At 47.1% G+C, this 19,060-nt stretch overlaps 1 protein-coding gene across 3 annotated transcripts in view; it reads left to right on the forward strand.

The window, feature by feature from the left end:
- The window catches only part of Dpf3 (double PHD fingers 3), a 268,414-nt gene that overhangs the window by 184,583 nt on the left and 64,771 nt on the right, over positions 1-19,060 (forward strand). For all 3 annotated transcript variants that reach the window (XR_009057826.1, XM_057782334.1, XM_057782335.1), the window contains exon 7: positions 3,402-3,539. Coding sequence is in view for 2 of the 3 variants with exons in the window: in XM_057782334.1 (XP_057638317.1) it covers positions 3,402-3,539 (138 nt within the window). In the remaining variant the exon portion in view is untranslated. The remainder of the gene's footprint in view (positions 1-3,401; positions 3,540-19,060) is intronic.

The following is a 19,060-nucleotide window of genomic DNA, read 5'->3' on the forward strand; positions in this document are numbered from 1 at the left end:
TCAGAGGGGAGGGGTGGTACCAGAGAATTTGCTTCTGTAACAAGTTCCCATGTGATACTGGCGACGCTGCTGCTCCGGGAACCACACGCTGAGAATCTGTGTTCTAGCAAAAGAATTTGTTCCTCAAAGGATCACTCTTTATGTGCTAGGGGAGGAAATGGATGGTCTTGCTTGGGTTTAGCTTTGTAGGTTTTAAGCGTCATTAGTATGAGATTAGTGTGGATAGATGCAGGCTTGCCTCCACTCCTGGCTCTTGTCTCTCCCACAAGTGCTCCTATGTCCACACCAGTGACTCAACAAATATGTTTTGTAGAAAGTGCATGGCAGCCGATGAGGTGGAGCAGGGGATATCAGACAAGTCGACTGGAAGCCACCCTGAAGGGAAGGTGGCAGGTGTAGACAGGATCGTAATTCAAGAAGACCAGGAAGGGGTAACTGCTTTGAAGCACAGTGAGTTCTCATCCCTGGAGCCTGAACAGGCCTCTAGAGCATTAGTGGGAATGATATTAGTGGGCAGTTAGTGTAAGTAACTGTTAAGATCTTGGAATTTTATGATTAAGAAGAAAAGCAATGGCTGACCCTGCATTGCATAAACGGCTCACTTGGGATCATGGCTGGATCTGCAGAGGTACTAGGCCGCCTGTGCAAATACTGAAAGCAGCTCTTCCTTTGAACAGACATGCATCCTCAACAGCAGTGTGTCTGGTGTCTAAGTGGATTCATATTCAATGACCCTGTAATTTGTTGCTTATTGACCTCAGATCATTTAAAAGGTTAAATGGAAAAGCCACAAGCAGGCAGAGAGTGTACCTCAGGGGCCTCTTTATGTCCTGCTTCCTAGGTCACATGGAATTGAGATGCAAGGCACCATTTTAGTCTGTTTTGTGTGTGTGCGCGTGAGAGAGAGAGACAGAGATAGAGAGAAATATATATATATATATATACATACATACATACATACATACATACATATATATGTATATAGACACAGAGAGCTTGAATTTATAGTGATAAGGTCACCAGCTTGAATTTCAAACACTCATCAAGAAAATCCAACCAATTGCCATATTCCACAGTGTGGTAGGAGAGATCAAAGTTTTTCTTGGGGAGGTCTAACCCTTAAGATATGATAGACAAGACTGGTGTCTCTTGTCCAATAGCTACCATTTACTGAACATCTATTATGTTAGCTGGGTGAGATTCTTTGCAAATACTATTTATAATCTTTCAATTAACTTCCAAAGTATCACTATCTTCCTTTCCAGAGAACAGGCACAGAGAGATTACGAGTCTTTGTCCAGTTTCACAGAGCAAAACCTGTCCATTCATTTTTGGAAGTTGACATAACTATAAAACTGAACCCTAGTTAAAAAATTATAGCTCTGTGAGTCTGAGTTCAGATGCAGTATTATCAAGTTGAATCCACAACTATATCAAACAAATAATACACTCTGGCCAAATGGAGCATGTTCTAGGAGTGCGAGAATGGTTCAATAGTAGGAAATGCTAGGAAGCCAACCTAATTCACCATATCCACAAACCAAAGCAAAGCCATGTATTAGAGATACTTAAGGGGCAGTCAATAAAATGCTCCTATAATCAGACTCTAAGACAGGAATAATAGGAACTGCTTTAATTTAATAAAAGCTAAAAATCAGCTATAACGTCATTCAAAACAGTGAAATCCTAGATCCAACTTCATAAAAATAAGAGATGCCCGATTCTTCCATTTAAAGCTATTGTCCTGGCTATTACTCAAAATGAATTACGCTCCTTAGAAGTAGTTTACTTAAGAGAGAGAATAGACGCTGCTTTCTATTTTATTTTTTCCAAGCCTGGGAGAATCTGATAGGAAGAGATAAGTTGTGAGAAGACCTTGTGGCCGTATCTTCTCCTTAGAGAGAAGGTCACAGCGACTGAATTGGGACACCTGAAACTGGGATTGGAACTCAGGTCTGATGCTGAAGTTCTGCTCTTCCTCTCTATAAAGAATTTATGCTTTCTGGTGCCAGTGATCTGGGGGAAGGGAGAGTCCCTCAGAACCAACCTATCCCCCACTGCTCCAGCAGAGTCTGCCAGGCTTGGCCTTCTGGGAGGGGGAAAGCGTGGGCATTTGTGGGGAGAGGAGGATGGGCATTTAGCAGGGGAGGGGAAGATGGGCATTAGGGGGGAGAGGAAGATGGGCATTTGGTGGGGAGAAGAGGATGGGCATGGAGGGGAGAGGAAGTGGGCATTTTGGGGAGGAGAATGGGCATTTAGAGGGAGAGGAGGATATTTGGGGAGAGAGGAAGATGGGAATTTGGGAGGAGGAAGACAAGCATTTGGGGGAAGAAAGATGAGCATTTGAGAGGAAGAGGAAGATGGTCATTTGGGGTCACAGTTTCACTGCGAAGACCCTGAAGCCTCTGTTCTTGGCAATCCCATCCCTCTAAGGCTGAGGTCTGGGCTGAGTATGGGGAGACACGGCTGGTGGTCTGGCCCACGGTCACTTTGCCTGCCTTTTGCTGTCTAAATCCCAAGCATCCAGGGTACTGAGTCATTGCCCTTATTCTTGCCTCTAAGATGCCATGTTAATGTTACTAGTTGCCTTTTGTCTCAAGCTGTCTCTGGGGTGCCAGAGGCTAATTGGAGCACTGAGGTCACAAGCTCTTGGCTACTACAGCCACTGGGATGCCTCAGTCCCATTGTGTTTGCGGTGCGAGTAGAGCACATTCTCTTGGCATAAATCAGAGGGTGATCCATGGAAAGTGTGTTACTTCATGTAGAATTAACCGCAGAGCAGCAGATGAGGCTCTGCAGAGGAATCTAGCAGACCTGGGTTCTGGTGGCTCTTCCACCAATGTGTTCCATGTACGTCACTTAGTGCTGCTGGGCCTCACTGACCTCATTGGTGACCTAAGACGTTGGACTGCATAGGCTTCCAGTGAAGTTGCAAAGTTCTGATGATAATCTTCCTTTCCGTGTACTCAGTACCATTTGAAGTACCGTGTTAAGGCCGGGAGTAGGGCTCAGTGCTGGACCACTCGCCTAGCGTACCTAACGCTGTAACAAACACACAGTCAAACAGTGCTCGCCTAAGGGCTCTGTGCGGTGTGGGGTTAATGAGCTCATACAGCTATCATTCCCATTTTGTCTCCCAAGCAACGGAGACACAGAGCAGTTCATTCACTTACCCAGGGTCTCACAGGCAGAATGGTAGAGAGCGCAGTATCTGTGTTCGTATACCTCTTTTGCATACACGAGCCGCATGGTTACAGTGGTGTGGGTCTGAGGGTGGGAGGTACTTTTAAGGGGAAGCCTGGCTCCGGTGTGGACATCTGGGGACTGTTACCCCGAAGTGTGAGAGAGTGATCACAGAAGTTGCTGACATTGTCCGTCGTGTCTTCTCTCTTCCTCTCTAGTCTGTGGCAAGCGTTACAAGAACCGGCCGGGACTCAGCTATCACTACGCACACACTCACCTGGCCAGCGAGGAGGGCGATGAAGCCCAAGACCAGGACACGCGGTCCCCACCCAACCACAGAAACGAGAACCACAGACGTGAGTCCCCGCTTGTAAGGTTGGGGAGTAGGGGATGGGGCAGGTGTTGTGGGGAGCAGTTCTTTTCTTTCCACTCTGGTATCTCACGGCAGCAACAGCTGATGGGTCTTGGTGTTCTGCAGTAAACGAACCCCTCAGCTCAGCCAGCCACCACTTCTATGGCTGAGCTGGGCACCCAGGAAACACATGCAGGTTTGAATGTGATCAGCCTTGTCTCCAGACAGAGGTAGGATGTAAGTGTCCAGCAGAAGGGGAGTGACCTCACCTGGCCACTGTCGCAGGCCAGACCTGTCCATCATTTCCCTCAGCTTCAGAAGGGGCCGCTCACAGCTGTTGCGAGCGACTGACGGTTGCTGGTTGACTGCTATGGTTTTCCTGTATGGGTCACTACTATGGAGCTCTCCTGCCATCTGGATGGATATGTCACTTGGGATGACAGTTGGCTCTGAAGACTCAAAGCGATCCTGCAGATTTGTTTTTATTCTTTCTCTCCTTCCTCAACTCGCGGTTATGAATTAGGAATGAAAGGTGGACTGGGCGTTCACTTTTAGACTGGCTCTCTCCCGTCCTTTATGGTTTCTGGGATGACAAAAGCCCCCAAACAGGAGGTGGTCATGGAATCTGTTGAGCTTGCTTCAAGATCTGGGTCATACTGAGATCACTGGAGGGAGAGGTATTTGTGGACGTATGATGTGGGCTTTTGCTTCGTTTATACAATTTGTTGGTAGATACTTTAAAAACTTTTTTTCATTTAGATTTGGTTTATTATTTCATGTATATGAGCATTTTACCTGCATGTGTAACACATGCACATACATGCAGTGCCTGCTGAGGTCAGAAGACTGCGTCAGGTCCCCTGCGGCTGAAGTGACAGGGGGTTGTGAGCCTCTGTGTGAGCATGAGGTATCGACCCTGGATCCCCTGGAAGGGCAGCGAGTGCTGTTAGTGCTAATGCTCCAGCCCTGGTATGCGTTCTTAAAGTGAACAAAGACTCTGCCTTTTAAAAGCAGCCAGATTCTAAATTTAAAGATGACTCCCATGTAGTTGAGTATCTCGGCTTATGGGACCGATGCCGCATGGACACTTTCACCACACGTCTGAAACCATGGGCATTCCCTGGCCAAGACCTTTGTTTAGGTTTGTGTGTGGTTCTTCCAGGCCAGTGTCCCATGTTCACTGGTCATGCTGCCTTCTCTATCAGTGTACTGTGGCTGGCACAACAAAATACCTCAGACCAGAAGTCTTAAACTACAGCAATTAGTTCCTCACAGTTCTGGGGTCTTGAGAAGCCAAGGTCAAGGCATTGTCAATGTTGGCTTCTAGATATTCCTCTCCTTGGTTTGCAAATGGCTGTCCTCTGGCAGCTCTGCCCTTTTCTCTCCATGCACATGGGTTCTTCTTATAAGGTCATCAGGCAGACTGGATTAGGACCTGCCTGCCCTAATAGCTGCATTGTGTGGTGTGTAGGTGCATGCATACGCATGCATGCGAGTCTGTCTGTCTGTCTGTCTGTGCATCTGTGTGTCTGTCTGCCTTTCACACTTACATATACTCTCAGCTGGCTTTCACTTTGCCTTTTGAGACCAAGTCTTTCACTGAACATGAAATTCACTGATTTGTCAAGACTGGCTGTGGAGACCTCCAGGGTCTCCTGTCTCTGCCTCCCCAGCTCTGGGATTATAGGTGCTGCAGCTATTTCCATCTTTTTGTATGGGTGCTGGGGGCGCAGTCTAAACTCAGGTTCCTGTGTCTTCATGACAACCACTTACCAGTTGAGCTGTCTCCCCAGCTTCTCCAATAGTCTCATTTAACAAACTTCACTTCTTCATTTACTACTTCTCCTCCTCCTCCTCCTCCTTCTTCAAAAGATTTATTTTCACTTTAAATCACATGTATCTGTATGTGGGTATGTGCACATGAGTGCAGTGCCTGTGGAGGCCAGAAGAGGGCATCAGGTCCCTTAAGCTGGAGTTACAGGTAGTTGCGAGCCACCCTATTAAGCTCTGGAAAGCGAACAGGAACAGTGCACTCCCTTAACCACTGAGCCATCTCTCCAGCACTTTGATTACTTCTTTGTCTATCTCTATCTTCAGAAGAGCCAAATGCCAAAGTACTAGAGGTTAAGCCTCAGTATAGGAACTTGGAATTGGGAAAAATGTATCCTGTGACATGAATTTGTTTTCAACTTTGAGGGTTCGATCTTTTAATGTGACAGACCCTTGCTTTCTCACCTCCTGTTGCCATCTGGGCAGACTCTGGGAAGCAGGGCTGGAGGAGGAGGGTGACTTCTCTCTTTCCGCACCAGATCCTGAGTCTCTATGACAGCCGGCTCTCTGCCTGCCCTTTGGGAGAGCTCTCCTTTTCTGTCAGGGAAGAAGACCTGTCTATTGAGGCAGCCGACAGTGCCATTCCCTTTTCTCCCCTCTTTACCTTCTCTGGTCTAAGTGTCTAGGAAGTCACAGGGAGCTGTCGCATCCTACCAAGAAGAGGCTGGAAATGATCTTTGGCTTTAGGTGCTTTCTGGAAAGCACAGATTAGCGATTTGTTCTCTCTCCAGCGTGCCTGTTAGCTTTTTTCTCACCCCTCCAGTGCTAGCCTAGCTCCTGCGTTTCCTCAATGTCTGCCCGTTTGCTTCTGTGTACAGGCATCCTACTTTATAGTGTTTGGATGGCTTCCTTTGTGTTATGTTTCCCCCACTTCTTTAGTGTCCACAGTGAGTGGTGGTTTCGCACACTCGTGTATATATGTGCGTACATGTGCAAAGTTTTGGCAACAACAGTAACTGGAAGAAGACGCTCCTCCCCAGCTGTTCCTGAGGTCCCCTCCAAGTAGACTTCTGTGATCAGCACTGACATTCTTTGCTCTTTCTGCCAAGAGTTCAAATGTGAAATTATCAGTGGCCTCTGCGTCCTCCTTAGGTATTGTCCCAGGGAGATCACGTGGACTTGCTTAGTAAAGAAACTCTGCCTTTCCTTCTTCTATACAGGGCCATGCCTCATGCTTCCCTTCATCGTCTGTGGGCTCGTGGGTGAGCAATGTGCTCCAGTTCCCCCTTCATCTTTTTTCCTTTCTCACAAAGCATCATTTGACCTCCCAGAGAGGACCTGCCATATGTGGGCTGATCTAGGCCCTCTTCAGACAAAGACAGTTCCAGAAACCCCAGAAACACCCCTGGTTTTAATTAATTTTCTCTTTGAGGTGTCTTCTCACAACTTTGTCTCTGAAAACTCTGTGCCCAGCCCTAACTTTACCTAAAGGGAAGTGGGCACAGCAGACAAGCCCCTAGCCCTAGTCGCTCCGGATAAACCTAGCGGTAGCTGCTTGCCCTGGCTTCTGTGGGCCACACACACTACTGTATCGATTTGCTTGCTGCTCTGAATGTGCGTTCTATGTCCTCCCACATGCCCCTGGTGAGCAGGCCCCCGCCATTTTCCTGTGAGCACTAATTGCTGGCATCATTAATACCTACTCAATAGCTGCTCTCACTGTTTGGGGCTTGGAGTGGGCTCCCATCCACACTGCCCCTCAATGCCACCAGGGCTGTGTGGTGAACTGGCTCAAACCACCTGCAGCCATTGGGGCCTTTTGACTTTGGTACTGCTCCTGTCCTTTGCTCCATCCCCTTCAGCTGTGTCCTCAGCAGAGCCCAAGCTCATCCCCATACCTGCACCTTCTTAACTGCAAGGATAAAGTGGCCAGCTGGAGTCAGCAGTGACCTTCCCTTCCCAGCCCTTGCTGCCCTGAGCTGCCAACTCAGCCGTCAAGTCACCTGCCACCTCTGCTGTCCTCCTGCTCCTCCCACAGGGCTCATCCCCTGCTGTCCTCCTGCTCCTCCTAGAGGACTAATCCCCTGCTGTCCTCCTGCTCCTCCTAGAGGACTCATCCCCTGCTGTCCTCCTGCTCCTCCTAGAGGACTCATCCCCTGCTGTCCTCCTGCTCCTCCCAGAGGACTCATCCCTTGCTGTCCTCCTGCTCCTCCTAGAGGACTCATCCCCTGCTGTCCTCCTGCTCCTCCTAGAGGACTCATCCCCTGCTGTCCTCCTGCTCCTCCTAGAGGACTCATCCCCTGCTGTCCTCCTGCTCCTCCCAGAGGACTCATCCCTTGCTGTCCTCCTGCCCCTTCCAGAGGACACATCCCCACCTTTGTTCCTCTTCTAATCTCTCTCCTTTTCTCCTGAGTGTTCATTTCTGTGTTTCTTCCCTATAGGTTTGCCTCCTTTGCTCTGTGCTTGAGGCTCTCTACCTCAGTGACAGATGAGTAGCTAGGGAGGCTTGGAGCTTAGACCTCCCTCTGGGAGAAATGACCTTTCTGATGGGGTCTTTCTCCTCTGGGTTGCTACCCTCCCCCTGCCCCTGGATGAGGCTAGGATATTTTTCCCCATTAGTTTCTCTTACCATATTCATATGTATATATTCATCCATTTATTGAATCCACCCATCAGCGCATCTAGTCATTCAACCAACCATCCATCCATGCATCTATTTCCCCACCCACCCACCCACCTACCATCCATCTACCTACCCACCTATCCATCCATCCACCCATTCATCTACCTATCTACCTATCCGTGGAGCCATGCATCCATGCATCCACCCATACACCTACCCATCCACCCCCAATCCACTAACCCATACACCCATCTGTCCACCCATACATCTATGCATGCATGCATCCATCTATACATGCATGCATACATCCATCTATCCATACATCCATGCATGCATGCATCCATCTATCCATGCATGCATACATCCATCTATCCATACATCCATGCATGCATGCATCCATCTATCCATGCATGCATGCATCCATCTATCCATGCATGCATACATCCATCTATCCATACATCCATGCATGCATGCATCCATCTATCCATGCATGCATACATCCATCTACCCATACATCCATGCATGCATGCATACATCCATCTATCCACACATCCATCTATCCATATATCCATGCATGCATACATCCATCTATCCAGCCATTCACTCATCTATCTATCCCCAAGTTTGGTGCCTATACACTGAATGCTGCCTAAGTACTGAGGCTGAGAATAAGATTTGTCCTCGTCTTTGAGAAGCCCACAGTCTTGAGTGGGCATGCATAATGGATCATGTGCAAAGGATGAATGTGTCTAAGGTTCATAGTCCTATGTGTTATGCGTCATGAGGCAGGGGTGCTCTTGATGGGGCACTAGCCTTATACTTGCTGACTCATTGGACATGGAGAGTCTCAGACTTTACCAGCAAAGAGTCCCAGGGTAGTAACCAACACGAAAGGTATTCCGGTTTATGTGAAAGTTTAAGGACCACTGCACTGTAAGGTTTTGAAAGAGTTCACTAAGGAGGGGATGATCAGGTTGACCCTTGAAAAGCAAGGAAGAATATTCAGGATGGAGAAGATGCCAGGTTTTAGAATGGATACAGGTTGTGAGGTCTAAGACAGAATGGCCACCTTCATATAGTTGATAGCAGTAGGATCTCATGGTAGTGTTGAAGTCAGGACTGAATGAGACAGGAGTCCACAATTGGAGGTATCTTCTGTATCATGTGGCAGAGTCTTTATTCTGTGGGAACCATCAGAGCCATCCCTAAAAGGAAAGTGAGAATTTAAAAAGAAGCCTCATTTTATTTAATAACTTTTATTTAAAACACAACTAAATATATGCTTTCAAATAAAACTTGGAGTTGTTAGGAGGAAGTATTTTAAGATACTGTTCTATAAAATTGATCTCAAGTTTTCAGGTCCATGTAATTGAAGTCGGGATGTCCTAGGTCCCTGGAGGTCAGACTCCTATGCGGGAGTCACGCATTGGGTCAGAATTAAGCTTCCCCTTTCTGTCACTCTTGAGAGGAAAATGCCCAGAGCTAGTCTGTTGTTGAGGGCAGGGTGTACTTTGTGGAACTGTAAAGGGAGAGCCAAATTGATTAAGGGTAATGTCGGCTGATTAGATAATCTGGAAATTAGTCTGATAATGTGCAAATTATCTAAGAGCGGTGCATGATGTCATTGCCACACTGCTGGGAAAAGTCTAGCAGATGTTTGTCTTCTGCCATGATGTTGTCTGCCATAGGCCCAGGGGCAGCTAGCACTGGCTTCAGGAGACTAAGGATGGCTTGGAGATGTGCTTGGAAATCTTGGGCATCTCTGAATGGTATCTGAAAAGCTATAAAAACTCGTTTAGCCTACTCCTTAGTGAGCTCGTACTGGTATGTCAGCCCTGGTTATAGAGGATGAGGCAAAACCAGACGTGTGGCTCTTTTTGAGGAAGTCATCCTCTTCTCTCCTTTTATTTTCCTGAAGAGCAAATCTTAGAACTAGCAACAGATGGACTTTTGCTGAGTGATGATTTACGTGGTTTTCAGACTACAAAGCAAACCCAAAGGGTCCTTGGAGGTATAAGTACCTGGAGGTAATTTCTCATCCTGTGTCTGAGAAGATAGTGGTGGTGTTGGAATTGGATGGGTCCAGAGGGTGAACCATGACCTTGTCAGTCTGCTACCCACTGCTCTGGGAATGTGGGCGAGCTACTGACACCTCCCTCCCCTTAGCTGCCTTATCTATAGCCCAGAGATAACCACCCTAGCCTCACAGGCTTGCTGTGTATCTTCAATGAAGTGAAGGGGTATGGTATTGGCACTAAATCTGTTCATTGTGAGTAGCCATATCCCATCCCTATTTGGACCGGCAGAGCATGTCTGTGATCACAGATGGTTAATCTGAGTCAGGAGCTCTATCTGAGGCAACATGAAGGGACTTTTCTGACATTCTGATGCTAACTGCCCCTGAGGACTCGTTGGCATCCGTGGAAATGATCAGAGCCTGACCTGACCCTAGCAGACAGACATGGTGCTGCAGAAGGAGCAGAGTTCCACATCCTGATCTGCAGACAACAGCAGGAGACACTGTGTCTCGTACTAGACAGCTTGAGCACATGAGACCTCAGAACCTGCCCCCACACTTCCTCCAACAAGGCCACACCTACTCCAACGCTTCCTAATAGTGCCACTCCCTATGGGCAAAGCATTCAAAGACGTGAGTCTCTGGGGCCATATCTATTTAAACCACCACAGTCATCATCCCTGGAGAACTTCTAGGGTAATAGAGAAATAAGATGGATGCATGAAACCTGGTCAGAGAAGGAACTGACATGGGACCCAGTGAAGGGTGCCCTCCTGTCTTCACCAGGCCATTTTCCTGGAGCTGACTCTCCACATGCTGACTGTGTCTGAGTCTCTACGGTTTCTCTCACTCTGTCATAATTATATAGAATGTTCAGGATCGAGGAATTCTACAGACTGAGAAGTCTCCGTGACAACAATAACACTTGCTAGCATATCTTGAGTGTCTCAGACATTCTTGGCTCATTCACTCGTTACAATGACCCAGAAGCACATGAAGACCAAGTGACTCTCCTGTGGATGTGGCATGAATGGAGATTCATGGCTTATCTCTATGTCTTGAGAAAGCTTACTTATTTAGGCCTTTGATTCTCTTCCTGTTTAATCAGAAATGAAATGATTTTGCATGTAGGAGAGGAAACGGGGAAAGAAATGATGGACAATCTATTAGGTCCCTGGCAGTTCTCACACAGCATCTCCAGTAATGCTCACAAGTCCGGGTGGCATGTGCTAGAATTCTCATTTTACAGAGGAGAAAATGGAGGGTCACAGAGAGGTTGGAGTAACTCGTTTCAATCCAGACAGCATGTTGGAAAGCTGAGGTGTGCATGGCTTGGACACCATTCAGCTCTGTCAGGACACTGGAATCCCAAGTGATGGGTTCCAGGCCCAGCCTCCTGGAACTTTCTCATGGACCTACTTGTGATGTCCTTTTTCACCTGTTAGCCAGCTGTCAAATGCATCTTATTACACAGTGGGATTTCGGAAGTGATGCGTGCATCAACAGGCCATGTCTTTGTTAGATTATGCTGCCTAATAGCTTGTGTCTTAGTTAGGTTTCTATTGCTGTGATAAAACACCATTCCAAAAAGAACTTGGGGGAGGAGATGGTTTTTGTCTTAGGTTTTTAGTTAACATTCTATTGCTGAGGAAAATCAGGGCAGGAATTCAGGCAGGGCAGGACCTTGGAGGCAGGAACTGAAGCAGAGGTCATGGAGGGGTGGCTTGGTCCTCATGGCTTGCTCAGTCTTCTCTTTTTATGATGCCCAGGACCACCAGCCCAGGTGTAGCACTGCCCACGGTGACCTAGGCCCTCCCACATCAATCATCAATTAAGAAAGTGCTCCAAAGTCTTGCGCACAGGCCAATCCAGTGAAGGCATTTTTTTTCAATTGACTTCTTCCAAAAATGACTTTGACTTCTTCTTCCAAAATGACTCCAGCTTGTGTCAAGGTGACATAAAAACCAGCCAGCAGCACAGTTTGCTTTCTGTTGCTGTGATAAAACACTGACTGAAACCAACTTGGAGCACAAAGGGTTTAGTTTAGCTTGCAGGTTAGAGACCATCATGGAGAACGAGGCCAAGACAGGAACTCACAGAAACTCTTGAAGCAGAAATTGGAGACTATGGAGAAAAACTGACTTGCACCTTCTGACCTGCTCAGCTACCTTTCTTAGACAATTCATGCATCCCTGCCCAGGGCTAGCACTTCCCACAATGGACTGGGCTCTCCTATCATCTCAATTACCAATCGAGAAAACGCCTTACAGATATGCCCACAGGTCAGTCTCATGGAGGTAACTCCTCACTTAAGGATCCTGCTTTTCAGATGTGTCAAGTTGATAGCCAAGATTAGCCATCCCAGACGGCCATCACAGAATTCTAGGCCTAAACCACAGAAACAGACTTCTCACAATGCTAGAGATAAAGGTCTAAGATCAATATGAGAGTAGAGTTGGTGTCCTGTTAGGACATTATCCTTGGCATATACCAGCCACCCTTGTGCTCTGTTCTGACACAACCTTTCTTCTATGTGTGCAGGCAGAGAGAAAGAGAACGCTCTCATTGCTTCTCCCTGCTCCCGTTGTGATGGCCCCATCCTCACAACTTCACCAAATCTTTTTACTTTCCAAAGGCTCCATCTCCAAATGACATCATCACATAGGGCATAGGCCTTCAACCTAAGATCTGGGGGATATGGGGTTACACTTAGATCCATACCAGACACATTTATTTCTTAAAGGGCTTTGGTGACTTTTGCTATTCATGATGGTTTTATGGACCTCACCCTTCACGTTACAGAGTCTCAATGAGTCTGTAATCTCTAGGCAAGTTTTAGTATAGTTTCAAAAAGGTCAAACATCACACTATTTCGTGATTCTCCTGAACCTTTCCCTTTTTACTTTGTATCTCACCATTTCCTTAGCTTAAAAAAAACATACTCTTTTCATTTAAAAATAATGATTTATGCCCCCAGTAAAAAATTTAGAAGGCATCTTTGACTTGCATCTGTTACTTTCTTTCAACTCCCATATCAGATGTTCCTAAAAAATACATTCATGACAGTCTCATTCTGGCCAACACTGGCTTCTGCACGCATCATGGCAATGCTTTATTCCTCTGTTTCCCTGCCTCATATAATCTCTTCTCTGTAGAGCAGCCAGAGTGGTCTTTCAAAGGGACAGAGTAGAGCATAGCACACTTTTCTCTCACACGTGCACAACTTGTGCTTCTCACAAAAGGCCCTCATGTTGGCTTCTTACAGTGTGGTCAGCAGAATCAGCACCACCTGGGACCATGGTGACCAGTCATCAGGGCCCCAGGAAACCCTTGGTCAGAGCCAAGTCTTGTAGGTTGGCCATCTTACTAGAGATCTTGTGAGAGATGAGTTTTGAGATCCTTCCCTAGATCTAGGAATTCCAATTTGAATTTTAATGGACTCTCAACATGGTTTTCATTTTATTTTATTTTTATTTTGTGCATAGGGGTGTGGTCTATGTCATAGCACATGCATGGAGGGTAATTTGTGGGAGCGAGTTCTCTTTTTCCACCATGTAGGTCCTAGGGTTCAAATTCAGATTTCAGGTTTGGTGGCAGATACCTTTACCTACTGAGTCCTTTTGCCAGCCTCCCCAAATGATTTTCATAGCAAAGTTTGGGAAGCCTGGCCTTATAAAAGAGAAATATCTATCTATCTATTATCTATCTATCTATCTATCTATCTATCTATCTATCTATCTATCTATCTATCTATCTATCTAGCCTATGTATACTGCCAGACTTTTGAACTTGAGTTTCCTGAAGGCATAGTTATATGTTGTGTGGTAAGGTAAGGTGTATTTTGTGGGCTGGTCAAGGACACGCTGTCTGGGTTCATTGCCACGATAATCGTTAACTTTTGCCTTGGACAAGCTGCTTTGCCTTTTTGGGCCTCAAGTATCATCAATGTAAAAGCATAACATGGATGATGCTAGCTTATGGCTGCAATGAAGATTCAGCAAGTCAAATCACTAAAAAGCACAATGTCAGCAGATAATGTGTGTGGCATCCGGTGACAGAGCTGCCACATATCCCACAGGAGTTGTGTGAGCTGGTCTCAATCTGCAATGTTCCTCCAAGTCTTGAGTGTTGAATCCCTAGTCCTCAGCCCACAGGACTACTGAGGAATGGTCAAATCTTAGATGGGGGTGGACATAGTGAGAGGTAGGTAGGTCACTGTGTGTGTGGGATGTGACTTTAAAGGGGATATTATGACCCTTGCTGTGTCCTGTCTTTCTCACTTTGCTTCCTGATAGCCGTGGGTTGAATAGTTTTCCTGTCATATCTGCCCTACTCGTGACAAACTGTGCTACTATAGGCCTAACACGACTGACCAGTGAGACCAGTGAGACCAGGGATCCCCGTGTCTCTGCCTCTCAGCACCAGGATTACGGGTCCACACTGACATATCCAACATTTTCCTTGAGTTCTGGGCTCCCCAAACTAGAGCAGCAACCACTTTACCCACCACTCCATCTCTCTAGTCCTCCGCTTTGTGCTTTGAGACAGGGTCTCCCACTAGCCTGGAACTCTTAGGTTAGTTAGGTTAGGTTAGGTTAGGTTAAGCCAGCTGGCCAGTGAGCTCCATGGATCTCCCTTTGTTTCTCTCTCCATTGCTGTGCGTCCATACCTGGATGTTTCACGTGGGTTCTTGGAATCAGAAGTCTGACAGGTCCTCATGCTCATTGACTGAACTGTTCCCCTATTTCAATTTTCCTTAATACTCTCTCTGTCCAATACAGCAAACCCTTCTGGCTCCCATCACCTGCCTCCTGCCTACCCGGTGGGCGTGTCTTTCTGCTTGGGCCATCATGCCTGGGTTTGGCTGCCTTCTGGTCTCCTAGTCTCTTGGTCTTTTCCTAATCCTTAGGTCTGAAGCCCAAGGCCCCCAGCCTTTTCTTTTTCTTTAAATACTCTATTTTTAGTCTGTTGGGCACAGAAACTGTGAGTTCTTTTGCAGATGGAGTTCATAGGTGGTGCTGATGCAGAGATCACCCTGGCCTGGCACATTATCCCTCCACATGTGACCATGTGTCTATCCTTTCATTGTTTATTATCAGCTTGGTGACAATCTTATGTGCCAGGTGCTAGGAACACAGAGAAGAAAGACAGTGCTCCTGCCCTCAGGGAGCTCCTGGCTAATTGGGAGAGAGACACAAACCTAAAACAATAAAAACCAGCCTCCCTTTGGGTTGGGATAAACTCCCCCTCCTGTCTTTTCTTCTACACTAGTCTAGTCCTCAAGTAACAGACACAAAAGGGCATTAAATAGTCCTCTAACACATTGCCTGCTCGAGACAGGTGTATGCAAGAAACTCCCCCCACCCGCACCCCACTGTGTGCTGAGGCCTCCTCAGAGATGCCAGCCCTCCAATCCTGCCTTTAACTCCTTGCCACCTTGTGTCTCGCTTCCCTGTGGCATGTGCTGCCTTCCAGCTCACTTTGTCTCATGTTGTCCTTGACGATACAGAGTGTGGCCATTTATCAGGCTTGTCCATAAACTTGAAGACTTATTAAATCAGCCCTGGGTCTTCCCTTCTCCAGACAGACTAATCTCAGGGCTATGATTGTCCTAAAACAGCTGTCCCCTCTCCAGCCTCAACCCTCCATTCATACTGTTGTTCTCAGTGGTTGGTGGCCAAATGGCAAGGGAAGAGGACTCTTGATGGCTTAAAGGTCATGCAGTGAGCAGACCTCGGTGTCCATTTCCCCAGGAGGGTCCCTGGATCTTCTGGCTTTATGTGTCCAGGGCGAAAGGCATTGTTTGCCTTTCTCCTGTAGCCTGGAAGCAGGGCCTGATTGCTGGGAGGGAGGTGGCCACACACCAGCCTGAATGGAATCCCAACACTTTTTATTCCTTGGATCCGTGGGATTTATTTTTTCATCAATTCTAGGGAAGCAGTGAAGAAGGTGGCAGGCCGTGAGGATAATTTATATGAGTAAACACGTAAGGAGTCGGGTGAGCGCGAGCATGAGAATTAAGGCCATTTATCGAGGCTTTGATGCTCTGCTTGCCCTCTGGTCCAGCCTTCCCCACAGTCTCGATCACACCACTTTTAACCCTCTCCTGACTCTGTTCCACGTCTGGCTGCTTCCATCTCTGCTCAGCTGCCTTCCCTTCCCTGTTTGCTGCCTGCTTCCCTGCCCCTCCCAAAGCCCTCATTAAAGGCTGGGAGAAGGTAGTGGATATGGCGGTGGCCTCCAGCTGAGGCCTGCTCACTGATTCTGAAGGGAAGGCACATTGGTTGATGCTCTCCCTCCTCGCCCTCCCTGTCCCCGAGGCTGCTTCCTCCAGCCTAGCCTGTCCACTGTGTCTTCTATGGCCAGCCTGGGGCAGCCTTTCTGTACGGCCCCTTTCCCACTCCCCTTTCTTTACTCTGTCTTCTAAAGATGCGCCTGCACAGCCAAGTGGTACCAGGCTAAGATGCTTTACACTTGAGAGATGAAGTAATAACAGGTGGCAAGAGCAGAGGCTGCTGGAGCCCAGGATTCCAGTTGCCATGGAAACATGTCAGCCCGGTAGAGGGACACAGGAACTGTCAGCTATGGAGGGTGGCGGGGGAACAAGTGAGAGGGGTTAGGAGAGGCACATCTCTTCCTGGAGGGCTCTGCTTATAGCTCCCAATTTTTTTTCAGGTGTTATACACCCCAAGCAAGCAGGCTCTGGACAAACAACTGCAGAATGGGGGCTGGAGCTCCCGCTAGCTAGTGGACACTGAACATGGCCTCGTGCTTGTGCACACCAGGTCCTGGCAGGCAGCCTGAGCATCTGCTCAGAATGAGGGGCCGTGCCTTTGTGCATATGCCAGGAAGAAGCATCAACTGCTGGCCTGCTTCCTCCTTCCCCAGGACACCTGGGATATGGTTCTAATCTCTCCAGAGCTCAGAAGAGAGGTTATTGATGGTGTCCAGACTGGCCATGAGTGACAGGTATATTGCAGCAGGGATGGCATTCACAGGAGAGCAAGGCAAACCTGTCATGGATTTGGGACTTTATTTTCTATGGCCACAAGACATAATTTAATCACTAAGTCCTTTAGCATACTGATGTTCCCCGGCATGCCTGCTCTCGCTTCTCTGAGCATGGTGGCGAGACTCTGAGCCAGTGAAATAGCCTATGTTGGACGTGTAAGTTAACATACACGTTTCTTTTCCTTTCTCTTGCTCTGAGTTATTTGAATATCCCCTCTAACTTCTCTGTTATTTTCCCCTGCATTTCTTCATGACCTTTGTTTCTGACCTCTATTTATCCAAATTTGAGGTTTTCTTGAGTCATCTGCCCCAGGTAAATCCCCAAGCTCTCAAACCTCACTTTCTTTTCTTGGCAGTTTACCCGTATCCCTTCTATGATCTCTGTCAGGAACACCAGTCACCGGTGGAGCAGATCCGTCACTGTGGACACTGCCATCAGGACACCACTGGGGTCCTCCCTGTTGTCTTTGGCTTCCAAGTGAGGCTAAAGGGGAGCTTGATTTCCCATGAGCGGAAGCAGAGTCTCTATTTAAAGTCCACTTTAAAGGTCTGGACAAGCCCCTATTTATAGTAAAATCCCTTTTATAATGATTCATGTATGGTACCTGGAATTGCTCATGGCTAGGTCAGACCTTAGGCCAGTGTGGCCATAGGATGAGCTATGACTTAGGGCTCTTTCAGACTCTCTGGAGTTCACCCAGAGAAGTGTTATCACAGAGTCAACCTGGGTGGATTACTGTGGCAGGGACAGTAAATTGAAGTTCGAAAGGAATCTGCTTTTATCAGGCCAATCAAAATAATTTTTATTGCCTCAAGCTTTATAATTAATATATTGGATGAATCAAATAGACTCCAAAGAGGTTTATGAAATGCTTACTGTGCAAGGTACTTCCCAGAAGGTGTTTGCTCTCAGACCTCCTGGGAGGCTGAGCAGTGTGAACCTATGGGGATGTAGACAACTGGGAATGAAACCCATCTCCTTTTTTGCAACTGAGACCTTGATTTTTGGATTTTAGGTACCTCTCCTTTCAAACAACTCCTGCTTTGCACAGCTTCTATAGGAACCAATATACGCCAGGCATCTAGCAGAAGCCCCGTCATAGCAGTAAGCGGTATGGCAGATCCCTGATTCTCATCCTTCTCAACAAGCCTTTGAGCCATAGGGAGGCTAAGAGGGTAGACATGAACTTGTATCATTTCTTAGGTGATAACGAATTATGGTTTTGTGTTTTTTTGGAGTGGCTGTGTTAGCCAGACTGTTGTTGCTCTGATAAATACCCCAGAGGGGAAAAGATTGATTGGTTCATAGTTTCATAGGTTTCAATCCACAGCTGTTCAGTTTGGATTTTCAGGGTTACAATGAGACAGAGCACCATGGCAGACAGGGTAGAGTGGGGCAGAGCTACCTACTTCAGATGGTCAGGAAGCAGAGTGGCTTAGCATGAAGAGGCCAGGGCCATGATATACCCTCCAAAGACATGTGCCCAGTGACCCACTTTCTTCAGCAAGGCTCCTTCTACAGTTCCATTTTCTCCCAATAATCTATTTGGATTTTGAACATTCCGTTGGCTTAGATCGTCGATTAGGTCATAACCTGCACAGTACACTCAGTCCCCTTAAAGTTCTACCTTGAAATACTGCTGCTTTGGAAACCGAGCTTTTGAACACATCTGACTTCATACCAAGCTGTAACAGTTATCTACAGTATTATTCTTCTAGCCATTCAGGACCTTCAGCTACCTGCTCTTGCATATTCTGGGAGTGGTTGTGAGTTCATCTGCTTGGACATAGATTGCTCTGCTAGAGGGGAAGCTGATATCATGCTCTGTATTCACAAAGAAGGTTCCAGGAGCATCGTATGATACCTGTTTATATTTTTATCATCTTTTCTAAGCCATTCATTCCACAAATTATTGGTCACCATTTCCAGTATGCAAGTCATGCAGGTAGCCCAGAGTTAAATCTTATCTAAGGACATAGATCATTGCATGTAAATATATGAGGCAGGTGTGCACATATATCAAGAGATGCAATAGTGCTACTAACATAGTGCCTTCTCTGAGCCACAGTCATTGTTGGGATAGGTAGGGTTCATGGAAGCACC

Source organism: Chionomys nivalis, chromosome 10 (genome assembly GCF_950005125.1).
Source record: "Chionomys nivalis chromosome 10, mChiNiv1.1, whole genome shotgun sequence".
Classification (NCBI taxonomy): Eukaryota; Metazoa; Chordata; class Mammalia; order Rodentia; family Cricetidae; genus Chionomys; species Chionomys nivalis.